Source organism: Oncorhynchus mykiss, chromosome 9 (genome assembly GCF_057628025.1).
Source record: "Oncorhynchus mykiss isolate SJ-2025 chromosome 9, ASM5762802v1, whole genome shotgun sequence".
NCBI lineage: Eukaryota > Metazoa > Chordata > Actinopteri > Salmoniformes > Salmonidae > Oncorhynchus > Oncorhynchus mykiss.
This window is the reverse complement of record NC_143030.1, coordinates 38615920-38643252: the sequence shown is the minus strand read 5'-3', so window position 1 is coordinate 38643252 and position 27333 is coordinate 38615920. Positions and strand designations below refer to the sequence as shown.

At 42.1% G+C, this 27333-nt stretch overlaps 1 protein-coding gene across 4 annotated transcripts in view; it reads left to right on the top strand.

Annotated features, from left to right (window-relative positions):
• Positions 1-27333, top strand: part of LOC110531972 (transmembrane and coiled-coil domains protein 1) — a 466184-nt gene that overhangs the window by 406081 nt on the left and 32770 nt on the right. For 3 of the 4 annotated variants that reach the window (XM_090184114.1, XM_036987873.2, XM_090184115.1), the window contains one exon: positions 145-455. In XM_090184114.1, the coding sequence (XP_090040240.1) occupies positions 174-455 (282 nt within the window). In that variant the 5' untranslated portion in view covers positions 145-173. Of the gene's footprint in view, positions 1-144; positions 456-9641; positions 10196-27333 lie in introns of those variants that run through there. The other variant, XM_036987875.2, reaches the window with a different exon arrangement.

Here is a 27333-nt window from a genome sequence, read left to right as displayed (position 1 = left end):
CTGCATCCTCCTCTTCCTCATCCTCTGTGATCTCAATGGGTGGCCCCTCTCGCTACCCTCCCGAGGACTACCTCACCCCCCTCCAAGCCCCCTTGGCCTGTCCTGACTCTGACCCCCCCTCTGGTGGTCTCCTTGCCCCCCCAGCTGGTCAGGGTGCCGGCCCTGTGGGCACGATGAGGCGTGGGACTATGCTGCAGAGCCAGCACCGTGGGGGGAACGGGACAGGGGCAGGGGGAGGGGGAGTAGACCAGGATCCCCCTCTGAGAGGCAGCCCCCAGACCCCCCACCGCCACCCTACCTATGATGCACAGAAGCATTCCGAACGCCTGCGCTCCTCCTCCACGACGGACAACACCACACGAAGTAGCCCCTCCCCTGGGTACAATCCTGGATATGCAACGTCAGGCGACGTGGTGCTGTCGTCAGGATACCAGTCCACGGAGGAGACAGACAAGGTGAGCAATGTCAGCTGTCAATCATATTAGGGTATTTTTTGGTTTGTGGTCATGTTTTATCTGGTAATGGATGTAATACAATCCTGTCCTACTCAGGTGTTCTTCATCCAACAGGCCTGCTCTTAAATATTGAGGCTTAACGGGACTCTTCGGGATATTGGCAACCTTTATCTACTTCCCCAGTGTCAGGTGAACTCGTGGATAACATTGTTATGTCTCTGTGTCCAATATGAAAGAAGTTTGAGAGTTTCGCGAGCCAATGCTAATTAGCATTAGCGCAATGACTGGAAGTTTATGGGTATCTACTAGAGTATGACACGTGATGCCATGTGTGTATAATAATGTTTCTGTCCAGTAATGCTAAATGCTCCTGAGCAGAGGCAGTGCTAATCCAGGCTCAGGTCAGAGATACACACACACATGTCTACTCAGATCAGTCAGAAACTGGTATTCCTGAGCCCCGATTGCCCAAAGACTGTCCCAAGTACGTCTAGAGCAAATATGATATGCATTATCCTAGCAAGATAGCCAAACACCCCTCTCTGGATGTTTGAGAATGGTATGTTCCACTGTAATTGCTGACTGCCATGTAGTCAACAGACAGATTCTCAGTTATTTAGTTACAGTATATGTTATGAGACATGTGAAGATGAATTATCCACTAGAGGAAGAACTAACGCTGAATGTTATAAAAGCATTTCTGTCATGTCAAGAAGATACATTTTATTTTAACAGTAAAGTAGACATGCTGTCTATCCACATAATACATTAAGAAGAGCTCCTTGTGTTGTAGGAGCACTGAGCTTTTATGAGAATTCTTATCATGTTTTGGAAATTGGAAATGCTACATCACGCAAGATGTGTATGTTTGTTGTTCTGTGTTCAGAATGTACAGTATGTGTGTATGATGCTTGTCCATCTGTGATAAGATAGGTCAGAGGACCTCTCAGTCTCAGGTTTTGCATTGAGAGTTCTGTACCAGACACTGCTATAACCGCACGCACGCACGCACACACACACACACACACATTCACACGCATACACACACACACCCAACGACAGCCTGGTGGACAGTGTGTAAGAATAGACCACTTGTGTCTGAAAGGACAGAGCTCAATAACAAAGGAAAGCTGACGCAGGGGAAGTACATGCAGTATTTTCCTGCTCATCTAGCATGCTATGTTCTTTTAATATCCTCTGATGAAGTAGCCTCTCACTACAGTAGGTGTGAACGGTGTTAATTTGTGTTCACTTGACTTTATCTAACGTCTGTATTTAGTTTGAGTGCCAGACTAATTTGTCATTCAACAACATTACTACCTCTTGTTGCCAAGATAGACACGTTGGCTGAAAGAGAAACAGACTGGCCCCAGTGAGAGAATATAGATTTTCAGCCTTGCTCTCCTCTCTGAAAGTATAGCTATAGCCATACCGGTGTGTAAATGCCTGATGTTTGTCCTTACTGCCACCAGATGGCGGTGTCCTATCAGATAATGGCTGTAGTCTGATCTGCGTGTGTATATATATAGCCATTTTACTGTTTTTTTTTACAATCGCTAGGACCCATTTCTCAATACTTAGGTCACTTTTTCAAAACTCTTCACACGGTTCTCCTAACTAACTTTCAGCTTGGCACAGCAGTTCATTTCACGTTCAAAATGCCCTAAAACTACCAAAACACTTCATACATGTCTCAAATCAGCTCGTTCTTCCACAACAACGAGCAAAGGTTGTCTCCAAACAAGCACACGTTGTCACTCATAAAACATTGAACTAAACAACACTAACAACAGGTAGCATTACACAATGTTTTCTTTACAAAAGAAGGACACCTTTACTGTTTAGAATTCACTGCAGTATATGTTAGAGGGATGAATCAGACGTGATGCAATATGCTTCAATATGTTTTATGTCATGTAATGGCATTGAGTGATTCCAAAATACAATAATTTGTATATACACGCCATCTACCGATACAGTAGCAATACTAGTCAACCCTATCTTATGCATTTGGCCACAGGTTCTCTTCCATGTCACATCTTATGTCATCTTGGGCAATACACCTAGGAAAGAATATTTTGGAATGCCTGGTCCATCCCTGGCAATCTTCTGCAGATATGTCCAGGCATCCAGCATTCATTGCGTCCAGGACATTTGATCATGTGGATGGTGGTCATAAACCTTCCACCTCCATGAGGAAAATAATTCCTATATGTGGTTGAGGAATGGAGAGAAAGGTGGGAGGAAAAGTGACACCATCCTGGGATGGGCTGCAAACCACTCTGTGACTGCACAGGCGTGGTGAAATGCCACCCTTTCCTCACCTGGCACAACCCTTCCATAGATAGAGGTCACCCAGGAATTAAATGAGACACTCTGTGTTGTATGGCCCAATTAGTGGTTTGTGTAACAGCAATCCATCAGAGGATATTGCTGCACACATTGTGATGTTGGCACCCCTTTGGCCCGGGACATCCACTGTGGCTCTTTTCCCAACCACATTCCTCCCTCGCCGCCATGTTTTGGCCAAGTTGAAACCAGCCTCATCCACAAAGATGAATATGTGTTTGCCTGGCTTCAATCTCCATGACTCTCTAAAATAAATCCACAAGGCAACATAAGAGTTAGGTTATTACGGTAGTTTACATTATACCTAAAAACATGCCATTGTGTGCCTCTGCCTTGTTTGATTTTGTTCAAAACCAGTTCTGTATTTTATAGTCATCTTACCTGGACTTATTGGTTCCTGAGTTGCTTGACTTCATCAGAGTTCCTCTCAAAGGGGACAGTGTACAACTGCTTCATCCTGACTTGATGTTGTTTCAGGACTCTAGAAATAGTTGTCATGCTTACATTGTCTGCCAATACTCATCCTGAATCTCTGAGTTTTATGCCATTGTTTCTGATAACCATATCAACGATTGCAGTTTCCTGCCCAGCAGTGAAAATCCTACCTCTCCCGCCTGTAGGAGGTAACCGTTGGGTCCTATGCAGAAATACAAAAATTGCACACAAATAGTTTTGGAGGCTTTGCTCAATTTACTTCTGTAATGTGCAGTTCAGTCAGATGCCCTTGCAGAATGCACATCTTACCTGTTTTTTTGCCGGAAATTTTGCAGAATTGATGCCACTGTTGACCGTTGCAGATTTGGCTGCACTCTCGTCCTTCATAACACAACCCTGCTCGCTTAACCCGGAAGCACCAATGTGTCAGAGGAAACATCGTACAACTTGCAACCAGCCCGCCACAAGGAGTCACTAGAGCATGATTGGACAAGGACATCCCGGTTGGCCAAACCCGCTGAGCCAATGGTCTCCCAGTCATGGCCAGCTGTGACACAGCCTGGGATTGAACCCAGGTCTGTAGTGACATACTTAGACTGCTGCGCCACTCGGGAGGCCCCACAAAAAAAGTGTTTTAAGTGAGAATTAGACAGGTCTGATGCTGAAAATGAAAGGAAATGATTGTCTACTTTACCCATATAATTTGTTTGCAAAAGAAATTGACTGTAGTTCCAGTAGTTACATGACAAAAAAGTTATTAACTACTGACAACATTACCAAGATTTGAATGTAGTTAAACTACCACTAAGCTACAGCAAAATGTAATTAGATTCCTTGTTGAATTACATGTAGTTCACTACTTCCCAATTGACACAGACAGCAGAAAGATCAGAATGCCATGACCCAAAGCTTGTGAGTTCAAATCCCAGATTAGGACATGTTGAATGACTGTATAAATAAACATGCGCAATGTAAACGTATGTCAAATATGTAAGTTGAAAACAGTTGCCTCACAAGTCCTCAACTGGCAGGTTCATTAAATAGCATTCTTGAACAATTTTTACTAGTTTACTAGAGAACCATTTATTATTTAAATGTAACTTTTGTTTGACTGATGCCTTTAGTGAGAGTTTAAATGCTTTAATATTTAATAATTTCCCCCCCTCCAGTAATTCATATTCGTTATATAAATAGGCCCTTTTAATTTTGTCTGGCTTGCCATTCCAAATAAAATTGAATATTTGTTGTTCATATAATTTAAAAAGCAAGTCACTAGGTGTAGGCAAAACCATAAGCAAATAGGTAAACTGTGATATGACTAAAGAGTTAGTCAGGGTGATTTACCACAAATAGAAAGGTATTTTCCTTTCCGTGGTAGCAAGATCTTATCTATTTTGCTAACTTTCAAACATAATTTATTGGAGTGAGATCATTCATTTCTTTTGGGATATGAATACCAAGTATGTCCACATCCCTGTCAGACTATTTTATTTGTAAACTACACGATAATGTAAAAGTTGAATTTTTTTGTGACCCAATACATAATATAGTACAGTTATCATAATTTGGTTTTAATCCAGAGAGGTTAGACAAAGTATCTAGATCCTCTATGAGGCCGTGGAAGGATTCTAATTATGGATTTAATAGAAAACATGAATCATCAGCGTATAATGACACCTTTGTTTTTAAGCCACAGATTTCTAATCCCTTAATATTATTGTTGGATCTAATTTTAACAGCTAACATTTCAATTGCAATAATAATTATAAATGCAGATAGTGGACAACCATGTTTTACTCCTCTTGACAGTTTAAAACTTTGAGAAGTAGCTGTTGAGAGATTATTTTACACCTAGGTTTACTGTACATAACTTTAACCCATTTTATAAGAGATTCTTCAAAATGTAAATATTCCAGGCATGTATATATAAACTCCAGTCATACTTTATCAAAAGCCTTTTCAAAATCAGCTTTGAAAACCAGGCCTGGTTTCGCTGATATTTCATAGTATTCTGTTTCCAGTACTTGTCATATATTATCTCCAATGTATTGTCCGTGTAAAAAACCTGTCTGATTACGATGAATAATATCTGACAATACCTTTTTAATTCTATGCGCCAAGCATTTAGCTAGAATATTTGCATCACAACACTGAAGTGTAAGAGGACTCCAATTTATTTAATGGACTGGAGCTTTATACAGTTGAAATCAGAAGTTTGCATACACTTAGGTCGGAGTCATTAAAACTCATTTTTCAACCACCCTGCAAGATTTTTGTTAACTTCTCTAGGGTACATGGGACGGTAGCGTCCCACCTGACCAACATCCACTGAAATTGCAGAGCGCCAAATTCAAAAACAGATATACTCATATTACAAATTCATAAAACATACAAGTGTTATACATCGGCTTAAAGATTAACTTCTTGTTAATCCAGCCGCTGTGTCAGATTTCAAAAAGGCTTTACGGCGAAAGCAAACCATGCGATTTTCTGAGGACTCCCATTTACTCAATAGATGTTTGTTTTGTTCGATAAAGTCCCTCTTTATATCCAATTATCCAATTTTATATTTGTGTGTATTGTTCAGTAATCCACAGGCTCAAAGGCAGTCACAACAGGCAGACGAAAAATCCGAAAAGTATCAGTAAAGTTCATAGAAACATGTCAAACGATGTTTATAATCAATCCTCAGGTTGTTTTTAGTCATAATAATCAATAACATTTCAACTGGACAAAAGCTTTGTCAATATAAAAGGAAAACAAGAAAGGCGTGCTCTCGGTCGTGTGCATGAAAAACCTCTGGGACACTGCAGTGTCCACTCATTCAGACTGGTCTTACTCCCTCATTTTTCAGAATACAAGCCTGAAACAATTTCCAAAGACTGTTGACATCTAGTGGAAGCCATAGGAAGTGCAATTTGAGTCCTAAGTCATTGGAATCTGTATAGGCAGTCTATCGAAAACTACAAACATTTAAAAAAAATCTCAGATTTTCGCCTGCCATATCAGCTCTGTTATACTCACAGACATTATTTTAACAGTTTTGGAAACTTTAGAGTGTTTTCTATCCAAATCAATGTATTCCTGCACAATAAGAACGGTAGTGTGTATTTTCAAAGAAGCTTGGATCATCATTATTTGGACAGTATAGGTTAAGAAGCCATATCTGCTTATTGTCCATTTTTTATTTATTTCACCTTTATTTAACCAGGTAGGCAAGTTGAGAACAAGTTCTCATTTACAATTGCGACCTGGCCAAGATAAAGCAAAGCAGTTCGACACATACAACAACACAGAGTTACACATGGAGTAAAACAAACATACAGTCAATAATACAGTAGAAACAAGTCTATATATGAAGTGAGCAAATGAGGTGAGATAAGGGAGGTAAAGGCAAAAAGAGGCCATGTTGGCAAAGTAAATACAATATAGCAAGTAAAACACTGGAATGATAGATTTGCAGTGGAAGAATGTGCAAAGTAGAAATAAAAATAATGGGGTGCAAAATAAATAAATAAATAAATAAATAAATAAATAAATAAATAAATAAATAAAATAAAATAAATAGAGTAGGGAAAGAGGTAGTTGTTTGGGCTAAATAATAGATGGGCTATGTACAGGTGCAGTAATCTGTGAGCTGCTCTGACAGCTGGTGCTTAAAGCTAGTGAGGGAGATAAGTGTTTCCAGTTTCAGAGATTTTTGTAGTTCGTTCCAGTCATTGTGGTGACATGTTAGCAATAACATGTTTAAAATAATCCATCTACCTTGATGACCTGTTTGGACTCATCCTTCGAAAAAAGCACACAGTGACACCCACAGAACAGAAGCAGATCAAACGGCAAATGCATTTCCATCGCCCTCACCTCAATTTGTATTATATAAAGCCATTAAAATATATATATATATATATATATATATATATATATATATATATATATATATATTTCAAAAATCCTGCTTATCTTATTTTCCATAATTAGCTATTCATATATGTTGTAATGTAGACAGTTTATTGAAAGGATTTTGACCTCTTTTTTAGCAAAAAAATATTGTGATTCATCCTGTATTGTCCCTAACATCTTTTACTCCCTCGCAACATTTGTGGGATACAAAGCCACACACACACACACACTCCTTTACGTTGTTGATTGCCCCTCTATATCTGTCCGCTCCTCAGTTTGTTCCCCTTGTCAGCATTATTGCCATTTTGTTTTCCCCTGTCCAGACGCTGTCCGTATTCTGTTCCTGTCCGTGTTTCATTAAATGTTCACTCCGTGTACTTGCTTCTTGTCTCTAGTGTCTGTCCTTACACTGTTGAAGATATTTGAAGAGGCTGGAGCAGTGAAATGTGTGTGTGTGTGTGTGTGTGTGTGTGTGTGTGTGTGTGTGTGTGTGTGTGTGTGTGTGTGTGTGTGTGCTTGAGATTCCACATTGCACACAATGGATCTGATAGAGCCACACCCTACCCAAATACTACCTGTCTCATTCTCTTTATGACCCACTGTCTGTCTTTTGCCTTCCTCCCCTCCTCTCTCATTTTCTATCTCATTCAAAACAAAGTAAACATTACACTGAGAAAAGTTTCAGAGGAATAGAGACATTTCAAATATGGCTAAGTACAAATAGTTAACTTCTTGACGCACCCATCCATTTAGCGGGATCCTTTTCATCAACACCCGTTGTATCGCAGCGCGGTGTTATCTTTCTCGCTCATTTTTCAAAATAAAAGCCTGAAACTATGTCTAAAGACTTTTGACACCTTGAGGAAGCCATAGGAAAATGACTCTGGTTGATATCCCTTTAAATGGAGGCAAGGCATCCAATGGAACAGAGAGCTTTCAGGAAAAACAGCAGATTGGTTTGATTTTCCTCAGGTTTTCGCCTGCAATATCAGTTCTGTTATACTCACAGACAATATTTTGACAGTTTTGAAACTTTAGAGTGTTTTCTATCCTAATCTGACAATTATATGCATATTCTACTTTCTGGGCCTGAGAAATAGGCAGTTTCAAATGGGTATGTTTTTTAGCCAAAAACGAAAATCCTGCCCCCTACACTCAAGAAGTTAAAGTACGAAAGGGAAAATAAATAAACATAAATATGGGTTGTATTTACAATGGTGTTTGTTCTTCATTGGTTGCCCTATTCTTGTGGCAACAGATCACACACATTGCTGCTGTGATGGGACACTGTGGTATTTCACACAACAGATATGGGGGTTTATCAAAATTGGATTTGTTTAAAAAAATTATTTGTGGGTCTGTGTAATCTGTGGGAAATATGTGTCTCTGATATGATCATACATTTGGCAGGAGGTTAGGAAGTTCAGGTCAGTTTCCACCTCATTTTGTGGGCAGTGTGCACATAGCCTGTCTTTTCTTGAGAGCCAGGTCTGCCTATGGTGGCCTCTTAATAGCAAGGCTAAGCTCACTGAGTCTGTAAATAGTCAAAGCTTTCCTTAATTTGTGGTCAGTCACAGTGGTCATGTAGTCTGCCTCTGTGTACTCTCTGTTTAGTGCCAAATAGCATTCAGGTTTTCTCAAAAAAAATGGAAAGAATTGGCAATGTGTCAAGTAATTATCTTTTTGTTCTCTCATGATTTGGTTTGGTCTAATTGTGTTTCTGTTGCTGTCCTGGGGCTCTGAGGGGTCTGTTTGCGTTTCCCGAACAGAGCCCCAGGACCATCTTGCTTAGACTCTTCTCTAGGTTAATCTCTCTGTAGGTGATGGTTTTGTTATGGAAGGTTTGGGAATCGCTTTCTTTTTGGGGTTGTAAAATGTAACGTCTCTTTTCTGAATTTTGATCATTAACGGGGATCGGCCTAATTCTGCTCTGCGTGCATTATTTGGTATGTTTTTGCAGAAATCTGCATGCTGAGTCTCAATTTGGAATTTGTATTTGTGGTCATGACAACTGGACCTTTTTTTAGCACCATTATTTTAGTCTTACTGAGATTTACTGTCAGAGCCCAGGTCTGACAGAATCTGTGCAGAAGATCCAGGTGCTGCTGTAGGTCCTCCTTGGTTGGATACAGAAGCAACAGATCATCAGAAAACAGTAGACATTTGACTTCAGATTCTATTAGGGTGCGGCCGAGTGCTGCAGACTGTTCTAGTGCCCTCGCCAATTTGTTGATATATATGTTGAAGAGGGTGGGGCTCAAGCTGCATCTCTGTCTCACCCCACGGTCCTTTGGAAAGGAATGTGCTTGTACTCTCTCTCTTATCCTTCCTCCCTTTCCCACCCCTTCCCACCCCCCCCCCCCCCCCCCCCACCCCCCCACTGACATAGTCCCAGGAGAAGCGTTGTACAGACAGTCAGACAGCCCCTCACCCTCCCCTTTTTACTGCCCCCTCCACTGCCCGACAGGAAGCATGACGCAACATTGCTTTTTCTCCAGTAAATGTGACGGAGCTGAAGACCGAGTGTGTGTCTGTGTATGTGTTTGTGTGTGTTTGCGTCAGACCCTGTGTCTGCAGCAAGATAGTTTTAGTGTGTCAGTATTTCTAATTCCTGTCTGCTTTGTAACTCTATATTATTTCAACCACATTGTGTGAATGTGGAGAGAGTGCTGTGTGAGTAGAGGGCAGCACAGCTGAGCACTCTTTTATCTCTGTCTGTTCTCCCTCCCTCCCTTTTCCTCCCTCATTCTCACCTCCTTCTCACTTTCTTTTCTCTCGTCACTTGTGTTTTCTCACTAGATGAACCAGCATGGTCTAAGAGCAGTTTGGAACAGAGAGAAGTGTGTTTGCGTGTGTGTGCTTTTCTGTGATTATGCACATGCATATTTCCTGTAGTGTGAAGTAGATTGTAGCGATGTGTGTGTATACTGGCTCTGGATGTGTGTGTTCCTACTGAGAAGAGCTCCGTGCGTGGAGTGGAGTAGAGCACATTGTCAGTCGCTCCGTCAGTCAGGATGGTTCAGAGGTTTAGTCTACGCAGACAGTACTCCAAGGTAAGTCTGCTAAAAGACCCCCACTTAACTGTAAAGTGACCCACTGAGCTGAACATAATACATGAAATTGACTTCATTGTGGGGGACCCCCATATTAGTCTGGTAATTTGAGACCTGTGACATTATATGTTTAGTGTGGCTCTTTCAAGTGTATACTTTCAAAAGACATGTACATCTGTAGTTGCTGAATGTCTCTCTCTTTTTCCCTCCTAGCTCCATCTGTCTTGGTTAATCTGTCCCAAAAAAATCTGTCTCATCACTGTGTTGAATCCTGTCTATCTCTCTCTCTCTCAAGTCCAATATGCTTTAATGGTATGAATGACCATTTCAATGTTGACAAAGCAAAGTGATACAAATAAAAATAATGAAAGCAACAATGACAGCAATAAAAAATAGTAGCTATAATATGAAATAAAAATATACACTGAGTGTACAAAACATTAAGAATTTGTACATTCAGTGTACACTGTATATTAACAGAATATAACAAATAAATATCCAATACAGAAATGTAATAATGGCCAATGTTCAGAATGTGTTCAAAATTATTCAGAATGTTCAAAATTATTGAAAATGGTGGTACTTATATGGTCTATTACTTACAATATTACTTATAATACAATAGTACAATAGTACATTTTTATGTTTCCTCCCTTTGCTTGGGACAAACTGTGACATACTCTCCCCCAAAAGTATAGAAAGTTTCTCTTTGTTTAATTGTTCTGTGAATGTAGAACCTTTCAAAATAAGGAATCTCTAATGAATCTATGTTTGGGGCAGGTGATTAGAAAGTGTGCTTCACTTTCTATCACGCCTAACCCACAGTGATGACATAGTCTGTCCTTTCCAGGATATTATCACTGATTCTGTAATTAGTTAAGGTTTTTCTTTGTTTGGGCTGTTTTACAAAGGTTAACTATTCAGATAAAGTGAAGTCTCTTTCCAATGTTCGGTAGTATTCCATTTCTCTCGACTGCACCAAAAGTTGATGTATGCATTCTTATTATTCACCAGAACATACACACACACACACACATTGTCTAGCAGGATCGCCTGCAGCTGAGGATTCCACATTGATTGAGTGGAGGGTCTGGTCTGATCTCTCACTTGAGCTGCTTGGGGAGAGAGGGATGGGTAGGGGTAGAGATATGGAGGGAAGGGAAGGAGGGTTGGGGCAGAGCATTTTTGGGTGTTTTGTAAGGAAAAGGGGGTTGCTTTTGAATGGGGCTGGGAGGGGGTCTCTGTATTATTGAGTGGAGATGAAAAGGCAGTCATACTTGGGGGGGTAAAGCCTCCTCAGGGCTTTTCTGAAGATGTCTGCTCATCCCGCCCCTCAGAGAGCAGGATTATGGGATTATCCTCCTCCTTCCTTCCTCCTGCTCCTCTTAGACCTCTTCTCCACCTACCCACCTGCTGCTCTCTCCTCAACCACACTTTTTATTCTACTCTGTTATTCTTTCATGTATCTGTGAGAACATATATTACAATAACACATACAGTGCCTTGCGAAAGTATTCGGCCCCCTTGAACTTTGCGACCTTTTGCCACATTTCAGGCTTCAAACATAAAGATATAAAACTGTATTTTTTTGTGAAGAATCAACAACAAATGGGACACAATCATGAAGTGGAACGACATTTATTGGATATTTCAAACTTTTTTAACAAATCAAAAACTGAAAAATTGGGCGTGCAAAATTATTCAGCCCCCTTAAGTTAATACTTTGTAGAGCCACCTTTTGCTGCGATTACAGCTGTAAGTCGCTTGGGGTATGTCTCTATCAGTTTTGCACATCGAGAGACTGAAATTTTTTCCCATTCCTCCTTGTAAAACAGCTCGAGCTCAGTGAGGTTGGATGGAGAGCATTTGTGAACAGCAGTTTTCAGTTCTTTCCACAGATTCTCGATTGGATTCAGGTCTGGACTTTGACTTGGCCATTCTAACACCTGGATATGTTTATTTTTTAACCATTCCATTGTAGATTTTGCTTTATGTTTTGGATCATTGTCTTGTTGGAAGACAAATCTCCGTCCCAGTCTCAGGTCTTTTGCAGACTCCATCAGGTTTTCTTCCAGAATGGTCCTGTATTTGGCTCCATCCATCTTCCCATCAATTTTAACCATCTTCCCTGTCCCTGCTGAAGAAAAGCAGGCCCAAACCATGCTGCCGCCACCATGTTTGACAGTGGGGATGGTGTGTTCAGGGTGATGAGCTGTGTTGCTTTTACGCCAAACATAACGTTTTGCACTGTTGCCAAAAAGTTCAATTTTGGTTTCATCTGACCAGAACACCTTCTTCCACATGTTTGGTGTGTCTCCCAGGTGGCTTGTGGCAAACTTTAAACAACACTTTTTATGGATATCTTTAAGAAATGGCTTTCTTCTTGCCACTCTTCCATAAAGGCCAGATTTGTGCAATATACGACTGATTGTTGTCCTATGGACAGAGTCTCCCACCTCAGCTGTAGATCTCTGCAGTTCATCCAGAGTGATCATGGGCCTCTTGGCTGCATCTCTGATCAGTCTTCTCCTTGTATGAGCTGAAAGTTTAGAGGGACGGCCAGGTTTTGGTAGATTTGCAGTGGTCTGATACTCCTTCCATTTCAATATTATCGCTTGCACAGTGCTCCTTGGGATGTTTCAAGCTTGGGAAATGTTTTTGTATCCAAATCCAGCTTTAAACTTCTTCACAACAGTATCTCGGACCTGCCTGGTGTGTTCCTTGTTCTTCATGATGCTCTCTGCGCTTTTGACGGACCTCTGAGACTATCACAGTGCAGGTGCATTTATACGGAGACTTGATTACACACAGGTGGATTGTATTTATCATCATTAGTCATTTAGGTCAACATTGGATCATTCAGAGATCCTCACTGAACTTCTGGAGAGAGTTTGCTGCACTGAAAGTAAAGGGGCTGAATAATTTTGCACGCCCAATTTTTCAGTTTTTGATTTGTTAAAAAAGTTTGAAATATCCAATAAATGTCGTTCCACTTCATGATTGTGTCCTACTTGTTGTTGATTCTTCACAAAAAAAGACAGTTTTATATCTTTATGTTTGAAGCCTGAAATGTGGCAAAAGGTCGCAAAGTTCAAAGGGGCCGAATACTTTCGCAATTCACTGTACATAAATATCTGCAGTTTTGGTAGCATGCAATCATTTCCAGGAGTAATTAGCACTTAATATTCAGAGTTAATAAGGTACAGCTATTGTCTACTTCAGATCATTTTACCCGTAAACACACACACACAATGGCACATGCCCTCTTTCTAAAAGCCTGTAGATGCTGGTTACCTAAGCTGGTTACTTCTGTTTACCTACAATATTATGAGAAAGACAGAAAATGATGTCCATAACTACAGTATTGTTTTGGATGGATGCATGGTCTTTTTCATGCTGGTAGAAATGGTTGATTGGAACTGGTCGTTGAGGGCCACAGTGTGCACAGGATTTTGTTCTTGCCAAGATACAACACACCTGATTCAGCTATGCAATGTGCTGTATAACCACATGCTTGATAAGCTAGAGCAGCTGTGTTAGTGCAGGGCTGGAACAAAAGACTCACCACACCCTGTTCTGCAGCTCCGGCGCCATTATTTAAAAATGGCGCTAGAGCAGAAAAGGCAGACGTTTTACATGCCCCCAACTGATTGAGTTTTTTTGTTTGTTTTTCTGCGTTGTTTGTAACTTATTTTTGGACTATTTTTCATTTTTCATTCATTTTTTTCATACTGTTGCTGCTACCGTCTCTTATGACCGAAAATAACTTCTAGACATCAGGACTGCGATTACCCACCACGGACTAACAGAATCCTTTTTCTTCTTTCACAAATCTGACGAGCCCGAGGTGGAGGATATACTGCTCCCTTGGGAACAGGCCCCGACCCCAGTGATCTGCGTGAAGAAGAGGCGGAGAAAGAGAGGCGGAGAAAGAGAGGCCGGAGGCTGGCTGCCTTCTGAGGAGTAGGAGGCAATCGAATAAACCCCCACTCCCCTCAATTCTGCATGCAAACATGCCATCTTTGGACAATAAAATAGACGTTATTGGGAAGATTAAACTACCAACGGGACATTAAAAACTGTAACATCCTATGCATCACGGAGTCATGGCTGAATGACGACAATATCAACATACAGCTTGGATAGAACAGTGGCTTTTGGTAAGACAAGGGGTGGCGGTCTATGTATTTTTGTGAACAACAGCTGGTGCACGATATCTAAGGAAGTCTCGAGTTACTGCTCGCCTGAGGTAGAGTTTCTCATGATAAGCTGCACACCACATTACCTACGGAGAGAGTTTTCATCTATATTCTTTGTAGCTGTGTATATACCAACACAGTCAGAGGCTGGCAACAAGACAGCATTGAATGAGCTGTATTCCGCCATAAGCAAACAAGAAAACGCTCACCCAGAGGCGGTGCTCCTAGTAGCCGGGAACTTTAATGCAGGGAAACTTAAATCAATTTTACCTTATTTCTATCAACATGTTAAACGTGCAACCAGAGGGAAAAGAACTCTGGACCCCCTGTACTCCACACACAGAGATGCACAGAGATGCAACCACACTGCACACTGTCCTAAACCATCTGGACAAGAGGACCCTCCAAACTCGTCATCAAGCTCGAGACCCTGGGTCTCGACCCCGCCCTGTGCAACTGGCTACTGGACTTCCTGACGGGCCTTACCCGCCCCCAGGTGGTGAGGGTAAGTAACAACATCTCCACCCCGCTGATCCTCAATACTGGCGCCCCACAAGGGTGCGTTCTGAGCCTTCTCCTGTACTCCCTGTTCACCCACGACTGCATGGCAATGCACGCCTCCAACTCAATCATCAAGTTTGCAGACGACACTAGTCTTGATTACCAAAACAAACGAGACGGCCTACAGGTAGGAGGTGAGGGAAAATAACCTCACACTCAACGTCAACAAAACAAAGGAGATGATTATGGACTTCAGAAAACAGCAGAGGGAGCACTCCCTATCCACATCGACGGGACAGTAGTGGAGAGGGTAGTAAGTTTTAAGTTCCTCGGCGTACACATCACGGACAAACTGAATTGGTCCACCCACACAGACAGCGTTGTGAAGAAGGCGCAGCAGCTCCTCTTCAACCTCAGGAGGCTGAAGAAATTTGGCTTGTCACCAAAAGCACTCACAAACTTTTACAGATGCACAATCGAGAGCATCCTGTCAGGCAGTAGCACCGCCTGGTACGGCAACTGCTCCGCCCACAACCGGAAGGCTCTCCAGAGGGGAGTGAGGTCTGCACAACACGTCACCGGGGGCAAACTACCTGCCCTCCAGGACACCTATACCACCCGAGGTCACAGGGAGGCCATAAAGATCATCAAGGACAACAACCACCCGAGCCACTGCCTGTTCACCCTGCTATCATCCAGAAGGCGAGGTCAGTACAGGTGCATCAAAGCATGGACCGAGAGACAGAAGCTGTTTTTCAATCTCAAGGCCATCAGACTGTTTAACAGCCACCACTAACATTGAGTGGCTGCTGCCAACATACTGACTCAACTCCAGCCACTTTAATATTGGAAAAATGTATGTAAAAAATGTATCACTAGCCACTTTAAACAATGCCACTTAATATGTTTACATACCCTACATTACTCATCTCATATGTATATACTGTACTCTATACCATCTACTGCATCTTGCCATCTTTATGTAATACATATATCACTAGCCACTTTAAACAATGCCACTTTTATATGTTTACATACCCTACATTACTCATCTCACATGTATATACTGTACTCGATACCATCTACTGCATCTTGCCTATGCCGTTCTGTACCATCACTCAGTCATGTATCTTTATGTACATATTCTTCATCCCTTTACACTTGTGTGTATAAGGTAGTTGTTGTGAAATTGTTAGGTTAGATTACTCGTTTGTTATTACTGCATTGTCGGAACTAGAAGCACAAGCATTTCGCTACACTCGCATTAACATCTGCTAACCGTGTGTATGTGACAAATAAAACTTGATTTGATACAAAGCTCTCCCTCGCCCTCCATTTGGCAAATCTGACCATAATTCTATCCTCCTGATTCCTGCTTACAAGCAAAAATTAAAGCAGGAAGCACCAGTGACTAGATCAATAACAAAGTGGTCAGATGAAGCAGATGCTAAGCTACAGGACTGTTTTGCTAGCACAGACTGGAATATGTTCCGAGATTCCTCCAATGGCATTGAGGAGTACAGTTGTGGCCAAGTTTTGAGAATGACACAAAAATGTATCTTCACAAAGTCTTCTGCCTCAGTTTTTATGATGGCAATTTGCATATACTCCAGAATGTTATGAAGAGTGATCAGATGAATTGCAATTATTTACAAAATCCCTCTTTGCCATGTAAATGAACTGAATCCCCAAAAAACTTTTCCACTGCATTTCAGCCCTGCCACAAAAGGACCAGCTGACACCATGTCAGTGATTCTCTCGTTAACACAGGTGTGAGTGTTGACAAGGATAAGGCTGGAGATCACGCTGTCATGCTGATTGAGTTTGAAAAACAGACAGGAAGCTTCAAAAGGAGGGTGGTGCTTGGAATCATTGTTCTTCCTTCCTCAACTATGGTTACCTGCAAGGAAACACGTGCCGTCATCATTGTTTTTCACAAAAAGGGCTTCATGGGCAAGGATATTGCTGCCAGTAAGATTCGCCCTAAATCAACCATTTATCAGAGCATCAAGAACTTTAAGGAGAGCGGTTAAATTGTTGTGAAGAAGCCTTCAGGGTGCACAAGAAAGTCCATCAAGCGCCAGGACCGTCTCCTAAAGTTGATTCAGCTGCGGGATCGGGCACCATCAATACACAGCTTGCTCAGGAATGGCAGCAGGCAGGTGTGAGTGCATCTGCACGCACAGTGAGGCAAAGACTTTTGGAGGATGGCCTGGTGTCAAGAAGGGCAGCAAAGAAACCACTTCTCTCCAGGAAAAACATCAGGGACAGACTGATATTCTGCAAAAGATACAGGGATTGGACTGCTGAGGACTGGGGTAAAGTAATTTTCTCTGATGAATCCCCTTTCCGATTGTTTGGGGCATCCGGAAAAAAGCTTGTCCGAAGAAGACAAGGTGAGCGCTTACCATCAGTCCTGTGTCATGCCAACAGTAAAGCATCCTGAGACCATTCATGTGTGGGGTTGCTTCTCAGCCAAGGGAGTGGGCTCACTCACTATTTTGCCTAAGAACACAGCCATGAATAAAGAATGGTACCAACACATCCTTCGAGAGCAACTTCTCCCAACCATCCAGGAACAGTTTGGTGATGCACAATGCCTTTTCCAGCATGATGGAGCACCTTGATATATGGCAAAAGTGAACTAAGTGGCTCGGGGAACAAAACATATTTGCGGTCAAAGGCCAGGAAACTCCCCAGACCTTAATCCCATTGAGAACTTGTGGTCAATCCTCAGGAGGCGGGTGGACAAAAAAAAAAACACAAATTCTGACAAACTCCAGGCATTGATTGTGCAAGAATGGGCTGCCATCAGTCAGGATGTGGCCCAGAAGTTAATTGACAGCATGCCAGTGTGGATTGCAAAGGTCTTGAAAAAGAAGGGTCAACACGGCAAATATTGACTCTTTGCATCAACTTCATGTAATTGTCAATAAAATCCTTTGACACTTATGAAATGCTTGTAATTATACTTCAGTGTTCCAAAGTAAAATCTGACAAAAATATCTAAAGACACTGAAGCAGCAAACTTTGTGGAAATTAATATTTGTGTCATTCTCAAACATTTGGCCACGACTGTACACCACATCTGTCATTGGCTTCATCAATAAGTGCATCGATGGGGCCTCCCGGGTGGTTCAGTGGTCTAGCCAGACTATTCATATTGCCCCCCCCCCCCATCCCCTCTCCACACCACTACCACTCTCTGTTGTCATCTATGCGTAGTCACTTTAATTAACTCTACCTACATGTACATCCTACCTCAACTAACCGGTGACCCCGCACATTGACTCTGTACCCGCACCCTACTGTATATATTGTTATTTTTTACTGCTCCTCTTTAATTACTTGTTACTTTTATCTCTTATTCTTATTTTTTTTAATTGCACTGTCGGTTAGTGGTTTGTAAGTAAGCATTTCACTGTAAGGTCTACACCTGTTGTATTCGGCACATGTGACTAATACAATTTGATTTGATTTGAAGGACCAATATTACTGGCATTGTTGACCTTAATTTGTGTTTATGACAGGCAAACACACACACACACACTCATCAAACAGCAGAGTTTCGATTGAGTTTCAGCAGACATACACAAGCATGAGGTGTGGGTTTTGCAGTCCATGTGACCTGTGACCAGGACATGATGTAATCCATTGTTGTGTCATTTCAATGAAACTGCGTGTATGTTATTGCTGTTTTTGCAGATCTTGATAAATAAAGGTTAGGTGAAGGTTGAATAGATAAAAACAAGTGTGCTTGTGCTGGGCATGTGTGTGATGTGGCCAATGTCATCGCCCCACTCTGCATTAGTGGTTGAAAGCTATTGTTAGTTGATGTAACACCTACCTCTCACACCCACAGTGTTTACAGTTGAAGGGATATGTTTAGGCAGAGTTCTGTGGTGCGGGCTGGCAGTACACTAAGCCACGTGGTTTTCAGGTTTGTTGTTTTTGCTGAGTCTAGATTCTTCTCATCAGAGAAAGAGTAAGATACACTTTATCCTTATCTGTGTTCATGCCTGCTCTCCTTCCGCCCTCTTTCCCTTTTACTATCTTCCTCTCTCCTTTTTCTCAGACATTTTCTTTACTTGTCCTCTCTTCTCTCTCCGCTCTTCTGCCCTCTCATCACCTTCCCTGTTTCTCTCTTTCATTCTCAAACAGACTTCTCTCTCTCCCAGAGCGCTGTACAAATATTCTGCTATAAGTGTAAATATTTCCTTGCCTGCTTTTTGCCCATGGGCTCTTGCTCCACTGAGTTGGCAGAGAATGTGTGTTCTGCCTGAGCTTAGATTGACCATTGAGATTGTGTGTTTGATTTTGATATCATTGTATACTGTATCCATGTTAGTTTTATGATAGCTCTTTGTTCCGTTTGTGTGAGTGTATTGATTTAGGTGTTATTGATTAGAAAGCAAACATTTGGTAATGATGATGAATTAAGAGTGTTAACACTTTACACTCGTTGGAATTGGCCCATATGAATAGGGCTAAATTGAAATGTTTCTTACAGAAGAAATATGAAATGCAATAAGCATGTTAGCAGTTGAATGGGAACATTATGGGATTATGGGAAAATTATTAGACCAAAGTTGAGGACACAACAGTTCACCTGACACAAGACTGAATCCAAACATTACACTGTTCATTTTATGTGTATTTTATATTTAACTATACTTTTTACCGCATTTGTTAAAAACAAAATCTGAAAATACTCTGTATACCTTGAGTAACATTATAGGAATATTCCTGAAAAATGTGCGGTAAGTGCAACATAAGACAACAAAAAAGGACAAGGCTGAGAGGACTAAATGGTCACACACCTCTCCAACGTGTGCACAGTCCCTAAGTAATTTCAATGCACTTTTATGACTCAAAGAAGAGTCTTCAACTATGTGCTTTTTTGAGCTCTCCTAGCTGTGTCATTGAGGAACTAGAGCAAGCACACATGTAGTTGTTTTGAACACATCCCTGCTATCACACAATTACTGCTGTTGTTTACGCATTCCAAAAACGGCCCATTATAAATCTCAATCTCGGTCAGGTGGGCATCGTTAGAAAGCTTGTTCTATTGCCAATATGACTAGCTAAGTTATAAAATATGATCTTACTGTGTTAGGCTTTCAAGGCACTTCAGATAAACACTTCATTTTTGTGCGCATAGAAAGGAGTTATTAGTGAATGCAGGTGCGTGTTCCGCTGCAAATTTTCTTCAGAATAGACAAGCATTGGTTGATTCTGTTCAGAACAACACAGGGTATGACGCCACTACTAATGTTTGCAAGCTATATATCGTATTACTATTAGGTTAACTATTTAAGATGTGCCAAATACATTTTGTCTATCTGAGTTTTTCTAACTTGCTAATGTTAGCTAAGTAGCTAATGTTAGCTTGGGAACAGCAGCAGAGAATCCCCTCGTGGATTAAGGTCCCTGATGTCTAATATTTGTTTTGTGCGCGCTTCAAACTGCGTTTTTTGACACTTGCATAACTTTATGAGCTGGGTTGGCTGTCATTTTGTTAGCATTCTGGTAACTGATGTTTTTGGGGCTTTTTGTTTAGCTTGAAAAAAAATAGTGCCCCTTGTGTACACTGCCAGTAATTCCATATATCCCGGAATGGCACAGGCACAGTTTGAAGGTATTGAAATCTGGATACCGCCCAACCATTGTGTGTGTGTGTCATCCGCTCTCTGATCTCTGTGTGAGAATGACACTCAGCTGTTTCCTCTTTCCTGTGGTGGAGGTGTAGATGTGCTAGTTCCACAGTCATTGTTACAGTCCTATCATATCTCCACATTGCACAACACTGAGCAGTGTATGACGCAGCAGAGGAAACATTGTAGTACAGGGTTTCCCAACCACCAGGCCCCGGACTAGTACCGTGCAGCATAGAGTTTGCTACCCGGCCACTGTGCGCTTTTTCCCTAGAGCATGGGATGGGTAATCAATTAACTTAGCGTAGCCCAGTCTGTGAGCCAGTACCACAGCTCTTTCTCCCTGAAGCATATTTGTGAAAAAACACACTACCACAAAACATGCTGATTTGATGGACTAACACACACACATTAACCCGTACTTAATGGGGCAGCAGGTAGCCTTGCAATAGGCTTTGGGCCAGTAACCGAAAGGTTACTGGAATGAATCCCTGAGCTGACAAGGTCAAAATCTGTCGTTCTGCCCCTGAGCAAGGCAGTTAACCCACTGTTCCCCCTGGACATATATGTCGATTTAAGGCCCCCGCATCTCTCTAATTCAGAGGGGTTTGGTTAAATGCATAAGAAACTTTTCAGTTGAATGCATCAGTTGTACAACTGACTAGGTATCATCCTTTCACTGCATAGTTATAGATATTCACACAGACCTTCACTCATTGTCCAACCAGGCCACAGTATTGAGTGTGTGGAATAGGAGACGGGGTGTGTATGATATAGCCAGAGGGATGAGAGGTGGAGGGTTATCAAGGCTCATTATGTATAGAAAACCACTGGGGAAGATAAATGAAAGCTACAGATGTATATTCTTAAATTGATCACTCTTTTGTTGCTGAGAATTTTCCTGACAACCAGAAATGTATCATTCCCTACAAAGATGTCAGTTTATTATAATTCACATAATTAACATTTCCTGTTGCTGCAGATGTAGGATCTTAAATTGAACCAGTTCGCTACAGCAGGAATTACTTTCTTACTACATCTGTATAAGATAACAGATAAATCAATAGAACTGTTCTTCAATGGTGCGGCCTCATTTCACTTCAAAGAACTGCACGATCAGTCCGTGTTCTGTCTTCTAATGAATGCACTTTTGTAACACTATGTTGATGTATGAACTTCAAATGCCCTTGTGTGTGTACGAACTCTATATTAATCTGTGTTTTCGTGCATGTGTGTGTATGCACCTGCGTGATTGTGTGTGTGTGTGTGTGTGTGTCTGTGTGCGTACGTGCTTGCTTGCTTGCGTGTTCTTGTTTTGCTGACCTTCTGGGGACAATGTACAACTGCCTTGTACATTGACCCAGAATGTGGTGCCACAACAGGTGTACACGCTAAGTAGCATAAACATGAAATCAAAACCAAATCAAATTTGTTAGCAGCAGATGTTATTGCGGGTGTAACGAAATGCTTGTGTTCCTAGCTCCAAAAGTGCAGTAGTATCTAACAATTCACAACAATAGACACAAATCTAAAAGTAAACGAATGGAATTAAGAAATATCTAAATATTAGATTGTGCAATGTCAGTGGCATTGACTAAAATACAGTAGAATAGAATACAGTATATACATGAGATGAGTAAAGCAGTATGTAAACATTATAAAAGTGACTAATGTTCCATTATTAAAGTGGCCAGTGATTTACAAGTCTATGTATATAGGACAGCAGCCTCTAAATCAAATCAAATCAAAGTTGATTTGTCACATGCGCCGAATACAACAGGTGTAGGTAGACCTTACAGTGAAATTCTTACTAACAGGCTCTACCAATAGTGCAAAAAAGGTATTAGGTGAACAATAGGTAGGCAACGAAATAAAACAACAGTACAAAGACAAGTTATATACAGTAGCGAGGCTATAAAAGTAGCGAGGCTACATACAGACACCGGTTAGTCAGGCTGATTGATGTAATATGTACATGTAGATATATGCATAGTCACTTTAACCATATGATGAACAGAGAATAGCAGTAACGTAAGAAAGGGGTTGGTGGGTGGTGGGTGGGACACAATACAGGTAGCCCGGTTAGCCAATGTGCGGGAGCACTGGTTGGTCGGCCTAATTGAGGTAGTATGTACATGAATGTATAGTTAAAGTGACTATGCATATATCATAAACAGGGAGTAGCAGCAGCATAAAAATAGGGGTTGGGGAGGGGACACACAATGCAAATAGTCTGGGTATCCATTCGATTACCTGTTCAGGAGTCTTATGGCTTGGGGGTAAAAAATTTTGAGAAGCCTTTTTGTCCTAGACTTGGCACTCCGGTACCGCTTTCTATGCAGTAGTAGAGAGAACAGTCTATGACTGGGGTGGCTGGGGTCTTTGACAATTTTTAGGGCCTTCCTCTGACACCACCTTGTGTAGAGGTCCTGAATGGCAGGCAGCTTAGCCCCAGTGATGTACTGGGCCGTACGCACTACCCTCTGTAGTGCCTTGCGGTCAGAGGCAGAGCTATTGCCGTACCAGGCAGTGATGCAACAAGTCAGGATGCCCTCAATGTTTCAGCTGTAGAACCTTTTGCGGATCTCAGGACCCATGCCAAATCTTTTTCGTTTCCTGAGGGGGAATTGGCTTTGTTGTGCCCTCTTCACGACTGTCTTGGTGTGTTTGGACACCAAGGAACTTTAAGCTCTCAAACTGCACCACTACAGCCCCTCTAAGGTGAAGGGTTGCGTAACCGGGTGGAATCTGGGCTAGTGATGGCTATTTAACAGTCTGATTGCCTTGAGATAGAAGCTGTTTTTCATTCTCTCGGTCCCCCATACTATCTTTTCTCATTTCAATATCGTGGGAGGATCTGAAAGGAACTGAGAGGGGAGCTATAGTCAATTTTCCTCTTGTCCAGATGGCATAGGGCAGTGTGCAGTGCGATGGCGATTGCATCGTCTGTGGATCTATTGAGGCAAATTGAGGTGGGTCTAGGGTGTCAGGTAAGGTAGAGGCGATATGATCCTTAACTAGCCTCTCAAAGCACTTCATGATGACAGAAGTGAGTGCTACGGGGCAATAGTCATTTAGTTCAGTTACCTTTGCTTTCTTGGGTACAGGAACAATGGTGGACATCTTGAAGCAAGTGGTGACAGCAGACTGGTATAGGGAGATTGAATTATGTCCATAAACACTCCAGCCAGCTGGTCTGCACATGCTCTGAGGACGCGGCTAGGGATGCAGTCTGGGCTGTCTTACTAACATCCGCCACGGAGAAGGAGAGCCCAAAGTCCTTGGTAGCAGGCTGCATCGGTGGCACTGTGTTATCCTCAATGCAGGCGAAGAAGGTGTTTAGCTTGTCCGGATGCAAGATGTCGGGGTCCGCGACCGGGCTGGTTTTCCCTTTGTAGTCCTATGTCTATTTATGATTGTCTGTAGACCCTTAAAAACACACATAACGGACATGTGGAAACTTGAGAGCCTGTTTGACCCTTTATTCCCTGGTTTATAAGGCTTTCTAATCTGGGTAGGTTGGCTGTGGCTGCACTCTTTGTCATTGCTCACCTATATATAGTACCAGCTTTCCAGTTCCTGGAGTAGTGTAAATTAAGTACATCACTCAAGGACACTCCAGTGTTTGTGTTAGCCTTTTTTGTGAGTGTTTGTGTGTGTGCGTGTGTGTGTATGTGTGCGTGCGTACGTACGTACTTGCGGGTGTGTGGAATCTCAGGGAGTCACTGTGGGTCATTCTTTGTGTGTTTTTTGGGGGGGTCCACAGCTGTGCTTCCTCTTTGGTCATTGAGCATTGACACATCTCTACTCTCTGGGGAGGATGTGAGGATATGCTGGTCAACCTTCACCCACATCTGGCAAATAACACTGGCATATAACAGCACTCAGCTGTTATTGGTCCACTCTGTCTCTGTGCCAAGTACAACTGACTGTTATTGGTCTATGCTTTCTCTGTGTCAAAGAGAACCTCACTGTCATTGGTCCATCAGGTCTTTGTGTTAAAGAGAAGTTGACTATTGTTGTTCCACTGACTGACTCAACTCCAGCCACTTTAATAATGGAAATTGATGGGAATTTATGTAAAAATGTATCACTAGCCACTTTAAACAATGCCACTTAATATAATGTTTACATACCCTACATTACTCATCTCATATGTATATGTATATACTGTACTCTATATCATCTAGTGCATCTTGCCATCTTTATGTAATACATGTATCACTAGCCACTTTAAACTATGTCACTTGATGTTTATATACCCTACATTTCTCATCTCATATGTATATACTGTACTCTATACCATCTACTGCATCTTGCCTATGCCGTTCTGTACCATCACTCATTCATATATCTTTATGTACATATTCTTTATCTCTTTATACTTGTGTGTATAAGGTAGTAGTTTTGGAACTATTAGGTTAGGTTACTCGTTGGTTATTACTGCATTGTCGGAACTAGAAGCACAAGCATTTCGCTACACTCACATCAACATCTGCTAACCATGTGTATGTGATAAATAAAATTTGATTTGATTTGACTCTATTACGTCATTTACCTCCCCTATATCTGTCACTTCCTCAGTTTCATTCCCGAGTCAGCTTTGATGTTATGTTTCTCCTGTCCAGATGCTGTTCTTGTTTTGTTTCATGTCTATTTATTATTAAATCCACACCCTGTACTTGCTTCTCGTCTCCCAGCGTCTGTCGTTAGAGAACCGTTACAATATTCCAATATATATCTCTGAGCTCAGCTCTGAGGCTTTGTGCCACTAACCGAGATAACAACACACAGGAGAGCACTCAAACATTCAAACACACACACACACACACCTCCAGTAAACATCGTCTGACCTGTCATGCCCATGCCTTGTTCGCAAGTGGATCCACCAATCTGAATGCAGCCAACCATGTTCTCATACTGTCCATTCATATCAGAGAGATTCATTTACTCTCTAAGGCTCCTTATCCTAGCCCCCTTGCTCTTCGGTGTGTGCAGATACTGTATGAACAGACGGAATAGGTTTAAGTAGTAATAATGGGTTTCTACCATATTGGTGATCAATTTCCTCTTTCTTGCAAATACAGTAAATGCACTTAGCCCCATCCAGCATGATAGCCCTGGTTCAAATGACAATTGCGCTCAGTCATCTATACTCATCTTACCATTTGTATCCTTTCCTCTCTTCAGTCTTTCCCTCTACCCTCTCCCAGTGAGCATCCGCCTCACCAACTCACGTGTTTTTATGTAATGTCCATACAGCAGACTCTCAATGAAGTTATGTACAGGGACTTAAAGTTTAGATACAGTGCCTTGCGAAAGTATTCGGCCCCCTTGAACTTTGCGACCTTTTGCCACATTTCAGGCTTCAAACATAAAGATATAAAACTGTATTTTTTTGTGAAGAATCAACAACAAGTGGGACACAATCATGAAGTGGAACGACATTTATTGGATATTTCAAACTTTTTTAACAAATCAAAAACTGAAAAATTGGGCGTGCAAAATTATTCAGCCCCTTTACTTTCAGTGCAGCAAACTCTCTCCAGAAGTTCAGTGAGGATCTCTGAATGATCCAATGTTGACCTAAATGACTAATGATGATCAGACCTGTCATGTACTGTCATGTTGTGTCTTGTCTCTGTCCTTTCCCTTCACCCTGTCTCCCTCTGCTGGTCGTTGTTAGGTTACCTTTTCTCCCCCGCTTTCCCCCAGCTGTTCCTTGTCTCCTCTAACTACCCATTCACCCCGTTTCCCACCTGTTCCCTTTTTCCCTCTGATTAGGTCCCTATATCTCTCTCTGTTTCTGTTCCTGTCCTTGTCGGATTCTTGTTTGTTGTGTTTCATGCCTGAGCCAGACTATCGTCATGTTTGCTGTAACCTTGTCCTGTCCTGTCGGAATCTGCCGGTCTATCTGAGCCTACCTATGTTTGGTTATTAAAGAAGCTCTGTTTAAGTTAGTTCGCTTTTGGGTCCTCATTCACTCACCATAACAGAAGAATCCGACCAAGAATGGACCCAGCGACTTCGGATCCTCTCCACTCAGCCGTCGGGATCCAGGGAGCGATGCTAGGCAGACACGAGCAGGAAGTGTCTGCTGCTCGACATGCCGTTGAGACCCTGGCCACCCAAGTCTCCAACCTCACAGAACAGGTTCACCATCTCCGCCTCGATCCACCGGCCACTTCCAGGGCTTTCGAATCTCCGGAGCCCAGAATCAATAACCCGCCGTGTTACTCTGGGGAGCCCACTGAATGCCGCTCGTTCCTCACCCAGTGTGATATTCTGTTTTCTCTCCAGCCCAACACTTACTCCAGGAGCACTGCTCGTGTCGCCTACGTCATATCTCTCCTTATTGGACGGGCTCGTGAGTGGGGCACGGCAATCTGGGAGGCAAGGGCTGAGTGTACTAACCAGTATCAAGACTTTAAGGAGGAGATGATACGGGTTTTTGATCGATCTGTTTTTGGGGAGGAGGCTTCCAGGGCCCTGTCTTCCCTATGTCAAGGCAATCGATCCATAACAGACTACTCTATTGAGTTTCGCACTCTTGCTGTCTCCAGTGGCTGGAACGAGCCGGCCTTGCTCGCTCGTCTTCTGGAGGGTTTCCGCGCAGAGGTAAAGGATGAGATTCTCTCCCGGGAGGTTCCTTCCAGCGTGGATTCCTTGATTGAACTCGCTATTCGCATTGAGCGACGGGTTGATCTTCGTCACCGAGCTCGTGGAAAGGAGCTCGCGCTCTCCGTCGCCTCCCTCTCCGCATCACTACCATCTTCCTCTGCCG